General features: G+C 39.6%; 1 protein-coding gene across 1 annotated transcript; it reads right to left on the bottom strand.

Annotated features, from left to right (window-relative positions):
* LOC109468343 (neuronal acetylcholine receptor subunit alpha-10-like) lies at positions 1-4,665 on the bottom strand. The gene is made up of 8 exons (XM_019766591.1): positions 4,662-4,665; positions 4,177-4,313; positions 3,430-3,474; positions 3,075-3,184; positions 2,191-2,348; positions 1,499-1,876; positions 898-1,064; positions 1-451 (listed from the first exon to the last, which is right to left on the bottom strand). The coding sequence occupies exons 1-8, from the start codon at positions 4,663-4,665 to the stop codon at positions 164-166; spliced, it is 1,287 nt and encodes a 428-aa protein (XP_019622150.1). The 3' UTR covers positions 1-163.
* Positions 4,666-8,710: the final 4,045 nt, after the last annotated feature.

The following is an 8,710-nucleotide window of genomic DNA, read 5'->3' as shown; positions in this document are numbered from 1 at the left end:
ATGTGGGGCAGTATGTGTTCATACCATATAGATTGCTACATTCAGAATATTTACCAGTTTTGCCGCCCTGAAATTGCATTCCACTTGATATATACGGGGTATCTTAAACGAGTAAATGCACGGCGTGAGGTTCCTCACGACACTCGGCGTCAATTCACACAGGTCACGTTTCTGGGCGAGGCCTTCCTCCGGGAGCCAGCAGCGCGAGCGACACGGCGATCAACATAAGGAAGAACACAACGAGCAGGAACCTGTCAAAAATGATAGCCAGCAGCTGCCACTCGTCTTCCATCTCCCTCTTCCTGTCTTTCTTCTCGTATTTGGCCAGGAAGTAGTCCATGGTGTCCGCGATGCCCTCCAGATGTTCGTTCTCGTTGTGGAGAGCTTCAATCTCCTCGTCGGTGACGGACGTTATGGTGGACCTGGGCCCGTTATGGGGGTTCTGTAGGACCTACAGTAAAAAAAAGAAACCTACAGTGAGTGTCACTGGAAAACAGACAAAAAATGTCGAGACTACGCATGATGTACAAAATGACTAATAAACTGGTGGACGTACCAACTTCTAAGTACCTCATACCAGCTCAGAAAAGAACAAGAAATAGTCATGCCTTCAAGTACCAGAGTTATCAATCAAGGATTAAGGTGTTCAAAAACTCATTCTTTCTTAGAACTATCGCAGAGTGGAACTCGCTGTCACCAAGTACAGTATCTTAAGTTTCTAAAAAATATCATTAGATAGATTTAAGCAATGTTTAGAGTTAGATGCTCAAGGGTTAGGTGTAACAAGTCGTTCGGTGTAATGTAGCCAGCTGCCGCCGCGCCGCGTGCCTGCAAAGCTGATGTGTTACGCCAAAGGACAGTTGTGCCGTCTATACAGATATAGATACAGATACATACCAGAAGGACCCAGGGCTTGTCTTGGCTAATCCTGTCCAGCCGACATAGCTTCCGGAGCCAGTTGGGGACAGGTCGGATCTGGGGACCGCGGTAGTGGATGCCGAGGATGAAGATGGTCATTGCGGCTGACAAGGCGATTAGGACGATCATTCCGCCAAAGAACTGACCTGCAGCAGGGCAGATAGGAAAACACTTAAACTCTTACAATTATAAAATCCTACCACTGACACCATGTTTGAAGTGCCTACAAGCTTGCAAAATGCACTATTCTTACAATTATAAAATCCCACCGCTGACACCATGTTTGAAGTGCCTACAAGCTTGAAAAATGCACTATTCTTACAATTATAAAATCCCACCACTGACACCATGTTTGAAGTGCCTACGTCTACAAGCTTGCAAAATGCATAATGCATATCTCATCTCTTATTCATTGATTCAAGATTTTCAAACTTTTTTTTTTACTTTAGGGTGTTTGGCTCGTTAATCCTCAACTTGACAATGCAATCAGGAATGAAATAGGTTTCTATCGATAGTAGAAAGCAGTATGTTATTCTTTTATGAGGAGTAAAGAAAAGATGATGTTCTTAACGCAACTCACCAATAAGTGGTATGTTTGTAGACGTCGCAGGCAGGCTATTTGTGACCAGTTCCATGAAGACTATCAGTGACAGTAACATGACGATGCTGAGCGACAGTTTCTCCCCCGAATCCGCCGGCACACAGAACGTCAACAGTCCAAGTATGACCAGGATAAAACTCGTGGCCACAACGTAGTAGTTGTAGTACAGATCCCTTCTGGCGATTTCTATAGTCCAGGTCCAGGTGGTGTAGTTTCCTGTGGACCCGGCTGCCACGCCTCTCCCGGCACGGATGGATACTAAGATCCATTCTCCATTCTCGATGTATTCTTGTCTGTCTTCTTGGGTGATATTTCTCGCTTCGATGTCCACCATATCATTGGTGTACGTCCACGAGCCTGCAACAAGTTATAATTTTATCGTCTATTAACATAATATATAGCATTAGTTAGTTTTATGTAATATCTAAATTACGGCGGTATAATATGTAAAAATCAAGTGTTTAAGAATTACAGTGTAATATTTACCAGCTACCATTGTTATTACATACCTATTACATATAAATTCATAAGGCCCTTGAATCTTCGTCAGAAAGCCAAGCCAAAAGAGAAAAAGAGATTTATCGTATTAAAATCATCATATTGGTAGAAGATTGCACGAGTGCTTTAATTGGGATCCTACTAAACCAAAACAAACAAACAAGTAAACAAACCTAGAGTTAGAGGGCATCTCTGGATGTCGTAAGGGAAGCGTGCAACGTCCATCAGACAGGTGGACCGTAAAGTGACCGGGTGGTACCAGTTCACTCTTCCGTCGGAAAACAAGATGGCGTTCGTATCGGGGGTGGCTGACCAGCCCTCGTCCTGAATTCTGCACAGAATGTAAATGAAAATAGATTTTTGCACTGAAATGCAAATAGGGACACCAAGATGGCGGCGGCCACAGCGTCGATGTCATGTTCTTTCAATCTCGAAGGAGATCATACGGTGGCAAGGCAGTATCCTTTGGTCGGAGGACTCCCTATTAGCCTCCGTTGGCTGATGGACACTCCTCTGCCTTGCCATATGCATCGTATGATCTGCTTGGAGATTGAGAGTACATGACATCGACGCTGTGGTCGCCGCCACCTTGGTGTCCATATTTGCATTTCAGTGAAAAAAAAACACAGCTACCATAAACGTTGTCGAAGATCTAAAGATTCTCTGAAATAACTACATTGAATATCTACAGTTGAAAGCCGTGTCTGCCGCCATCTTGGTGTCCATATTTGCATTTTACAAGAATCACAGCTAGCTTAAACGTTGTCGAGGATCTAAATATTCCCTGATAACTACATTGAATGTCTACAGTTGAAAGAAGAGAATATCTAAAGTATACACAAGTACATGTACTATGTGTACGCTTAATAGCACTTTAACTACGATTAATTGCAATGTAATTGGGGCACCAACATGGCGGCATACATTACACTACAATGTACTGGAATAGAACAGCGGAGATCAGTTATTTACATGGGAAAATGACAACTGTCTACAACCTTTGACATTAGAGAGAACACGTTAGTACGCATCACTACATGTACATATTACAATGTACCTGTTATAGACAAGTATGTCAGGTCGCCATATGTTCTCACTGTTCGTGAGGATGCTCTCAATGCCGCCATATTGTGTGGTGTTCCAGGTCAAATACTCGTCCCTCCAGGCCTGTGTTTAGAGAATAATAATATATAATATAATAATAATAATTGTAATATAATATGATAATAATAAACATACAGTTGGGGTAACACCCATATATCTATAGCATACATAGCTTTGATAGATTTTATAACAGTGTACAATGTACAGGATATGCTATGCAACACGTTGAGAACACATGTAACTACATATGACAAGCAAAGTGATGGTAAATTTGCTATGTTAACAAGTTGTATAAGTAGTAGACTCACGTAACGTATCCACAAGTTTGAAGTCATAATTTGCTCTCTGGAATTCTGAAATAGATAATTGTACATCTTCACATATACAAGTAGCTTGTGATAGTGTACAGAATTATAGCTTAGAGCTTTTAACCGAGATCTTAAACATGGTACCACATGGTTATATTGTTACAGTATTTACAAATATTATCATACTCTGCAATGCAACATAAACAATACTACGTGTGCTCAACACACAAAACAAACAAACCTGCAACACGACAGATAGAAAAAAAGAACACTTGCAATTATACAATCCCACCGCTGACACCAGTTTGAAGTGTCTACAAGCTTGCAAAATGCACTATTCTTACAATTATAAAATCCCACCGCTGACACCATGTTTGAAGTGTCTACAAGCTTGCAAAATGCACTATTCTTACAATTATAAAATCCCACCGCTGACACCATGTTTGAAGTGTCTACAAGCTTGCAAAATGCACTATTCTTACAATTATAAAATCCCACCGCTGACACCATTTTTGAAGTGTCTACAAGCTTGCAAAATGCACTATTCTTACAATTATAAAATCCCACCGCTGACACCATGTTTGAAGTGTCTACAAGCTTGCAAAATGCACTATTCTTACAATTATAAAATCCCACCGCTGACACCATGTTTGAAGTGTCTACAAGCTTGCAACATGCACTATTCTTACAATTATTAATTGTAAACACAAATAAACATTAAGCATTGTGATTAATGTGATTTCTTACCACTTCTATGATCTGTGCAAGTACGATACTCATGACGACGTTAACAACAGTGGACGGGTCTTTAACAGGTCTGGTGTCCTTTCTGTAATCTTTCAGTAGAGTCTGTGTCAGCTCGGATTCAGTGACTGCCTGTGTCACTGTGAAAAAGAGTAAATATTTGTTTATTTGTTATGTTTACCGAAGGAAAACATATTGTTTTTGCTCAGTTTCCTCTTCTTCTCCAAACAGTGACCTCTGACCTGGCCAATGACCTGATTTGTAAACGTCTGCCACCATGGTAACTGGTGTTGGGTTACATAATGTTGCAATTTCATAGTAAGAGGGATTTAGACTCCTGTCACCATATACGTGAATGTGTTTGGGTAAGAATTAACAGAGCAGACCATGTCCGAAGGTAAACATTATGCATTTGCTTTGCAAATGTTACTTTTCTAGTTTATTTTGATTTTTCACAAAGAGAAAGGTAGTGCAAAACAGGTGCATACGCATCTTTACAAGTTGCCCTCCCCCATACAAAAACACATATACAACATCAAAATTTACATAGTCAATGACAACAAGTATAAAAATACACAGAATAGGCAATCAATATAGAAGGCCAAGCATAATAATAAAATTATCAAATATATCTAATAAGTAGTATGAATTGTGTTGAAACAAGACTTAATGCGGTCTAGAAGCAATACATTAGAACTACACCCACAAGAAGTGGTCCAAGTACATGGCAGGTCAAGACTGTAATGTGTGTTAGATCTGTTGTAGGTGGCCATGATAAAACTCTATTGCACAACAGTTGCATAAGATACAGCGTATTAGTGACATCTACTACATAACAACAATCGTAGGAAACTGATCTAGTTATTAAAATAGACAACTTACTATTAAACGTAGTCAGCAACATCACCAGTGTTATACAGAAAAACATGGTGTATTTTCTTTGTTGTGACTCTCAGAAATGAAAAGATCTGTAACAGAAATTTCACCATTAATATCTACAGCAAGAACACACACGCTTTACGTGTATGTATACATACCTGATTATACAAGTTACGTATTACAAGTGAAGTATATGTATCTGAAACGTTATATATCATTTTTTTATTCCAACATTTCATAATTAAACATGGCGACGACACACTCGAGTTATTTTATGCCGCCACCAACACAGAGTACAAATACATGACAGGATAATACTCATTTTCACTTGGGTTAAGTGAGGAAAGTCGTGTAAAGTGCCTTTTCCAAGGGGACTCGAACCCGGGACCATTCGATTACAGAGGGATGGATCAGATACGGTGATTTTAAAACAGCAATGTTGATACTAAACCACCAATTGCTTGGCTAATGTGCCCCACTCACTAATTGATATTACCTGCGCCCTAAGCGACCCTGATTTTTTTCTGTCTCGAAAACTAGAGCAACGTACGTTATATGAAATATGAAATGCCTTTATTGTACATTCATGCCACGACGGACTAGGTATTGGTCAAGACTTAACAGACACATAACAAACGTATGTAGAAAAGTGGAGACAAAAGATACACTACTTGACTTAGATATACTTACATAAGGAGCATACAAGGGTACTATACTAGGCTAATACAAAGTGTTCTAGTTACTGAGCTAATACAGAGTGGTCAACTTCTTGCTTTTTCTACAAATACGCACATGTAGAAAAAAAGAATAATTCAACGATACAACAGTGAAAATATTAGTAGACTTACCTCGACCTTTCGCCGAGTTGAAAAAAATCTCAGACAAAATGTTCAGCTCAACTCTTCCAGCTGATTACCCCCAGTACAGGCACACCTACCCTCTTTTCTAACTACTTCTATTGTTTTGTAAGAAAACTAGATTTGAGACAAACGCCAAAGGCTATAATAATATCGCCAGTAAGGTGAGGCACTGATACAAACGTTTTGGAATGTGCTGCGCCCTAATACTTTTCCTCACGAAAACGTTCACAGACAGATTGTAAAGTTTTGCGCTCTAGTGATTGTATCAGAGGTCATAGGGTGACAATTTGCGCAATGGGAGTTGGTTTCAATAGCCTCAAGACATTCGTGGAAACAGGTTTGACGATATTTCAAAAGAAGGCGCATCTGTTTATAAGGCCACAGCAAGTAATTTTTATGGATGACATCAGCGCAAGCATTAATTTTCGCCTGATTTGGGGGGAAGAAAACCAAGAAATTTTGTTGCCTTCTGACAGTGGTCAACATGCCGAAAATGGGCAAAGATGTCTGTTGCCATGCCAGAAGGTGGATGCCAGATAACTATGAAGAGAGGAGACAAGAAAATGCTCTGATTTAATGTTTTGTTTCTTACTTTGATGCAGTGATATGTGATGCTGGCTGTGTATATGTGATGTTCCCACTGAATCAAAACCATTTGTACAATGATTGAGTCAAATTTTCAAAATGTAGGAAATTTATTTTTTTGCCCGCTTGCATTAGATTTGGAGTCTGCGGAGGATGTCATCCATAAAATTTACTTGCTGAAGCCTAATAAGGCCTAGCCTCATGGGGGTTAAGTCTGGGGGCACACGCTGAATATTATAATCAGTCTCACGGCATGAACCCACTTTTAAAAATGGCTGTACATCTTTACGACTACGTACAAGTAGACGTCAGTTTCTTGAGATGCGTTTGGTGCCATCTTAAGGAGGGTTTTCTGGTGGTTCCATTCTTGTGCTTGCGAGATCTTTGATCAAGGTCACCTTGAACAAGGTAGGATGAATGGATGTCTTTGTATGAAGGTCAAAATGCCGGGTGCCTGTGTACGTAGTGTACTCGAATCTGAACAATAACAATAATGGAGATATCGTCTACACAACGACATCATAACCAAAATGGAATATTTTTACAAGTCTTTTAACTTGTCGATCAATTTTACTTTTTACCAGTATCTGTTAAACCGGCAGAATTTTGTATAGACTGTTCTTACACTACGTGTTTTTACATGTGAATATGTCTCTTACTGAATATGTTGTCATGTTACAACACAATTCAGCCCCTATGTGTGCGACAGTGTTGAAATTTGCACATAAGTTTGACACACCATATTGCCGTACAGAACGGTACAAAAAATCGCCCATTCCTTACATTGTTGAGCTGTTAAACGTTAGTTAATTAGTGCAGTTTGTTTGTTTGCGCCTTTATTTATTGATGAAAATACACAATTCGGCCAACAGGCCGCTTTTCATTGTGGTCATCATGCAGGGGAGAGGTTCAAGGGTCAACAAATTCCTACAAAACACATAATGTATACATCAGACTTGGATACATGATTCAGAGTCTTAATAAATCTAAACAAATATTCATCATAACATGGTACAACTTATATACATACATAATTAAGTAAATACATAGACGTCAAAGCAGGTAAGTATCATATCATTTAACTGTATGAAACCTTTAACAAAGCCAATAGCCAAATTTGTAGCCTTGTCTCATTGTCCTTTACTTCTACTTGTTGCGTAAAGAGGCATTATAGCTCTCTAGCGAGTTTGTGTTATTATCGTGTAAATTATGTAATTTTTAAATCATTAGTATAGTTTAACGTATGATTTTATGAACTGTAAAAACAACTCAATTCAGACTCTCGTCTGCTAGCTGATTGAATAAAGATTGATTGATTGATTGATTGATTGATAAACCGTTCATATTGATCGATCATAATGTACTAACAGTCATAAACCACGAAAACAGACAATCGCTAACGATCATTAAAATAACGCTTAAATAAACATTGGGATCTAGATTTGCTAACACAGAACAGGGAATACAGTAGCCAGAATAAGTGCTTAGAAGTACTAGTGGTCTCTTCTAAATCCTTACTTGCACTGAGAAAAATCAACAAACATCAAGAAATATAATAATAAATCAACAAGAGGCTCTAAATTTACCAACACAGAACAGGGAATGCGGTAGCCAGAATAAGTGCTTAGAATTAGTGGTCTCTCCTAAATCCTGTCTTGCACTGAGAAAACTCAACTAACATTAAGAGATATTTGAGATATATTGTACCCCTGTACTCAGTATTCCAACGATGAACTATACACCCATCTAAACAACCTGGTATCCAGTCTTACGTGGTAGGGTCGGGTATTTCTCGGGGCTGAAGGAGCTCTGTCCCGCCCGCCTCAGCTAGGTTTCCCGGTGTGTATTTCACGATGGGAGATTGAATAGCCCTACCACGATAACGTGTTGGGGCAAACCAAAGCCCCAAGCATACCATCTGTTATTAGCGTAACACTCCTACCGAGACGGCCTGTTGCACCGGGCGGGGGAAGCTATTAGAGCCCCCGAAGACACAGCCTGACTGAACACCCCAACAGCTCCAATCACGTAAGACTGGATACCAGGCTTTCATCTGAACGACTTTGGTCTAACTTTTCACCTGGGTGACTCCAAGGAGTAGGTACTTAGTACAATACTAGCTTCGGATACACACTAAAATGTACCTACCACATACAGGTCAAATCACAATGTTATGTTTCTCCGTTTACAGATACAGGTATCTGTGTTCCTTA

Source organism: Branchiostoma belcheri, unplaced genomic scaffold, assembly GCF_001625305.1.
Source record: "Branchiostoma belcheri isolate BF01 breed outbred unplaced genomic scaffold, Haploidv18h27 scaffold2, whole genome shotgun sequence".
Taxonomy (NCBI): Eukaryota; Metazoa; Chordata; class Leptocardii; order Amphioxiformes; family Branchiostomatidae; genus Branchiostoma; species Branchiostoma belcheri.
The sequence above is the reverse complement of the archived record's forward strand: the minus strand, read 5'-3'. Positions and strand labels throughout refer to the sequence as shown.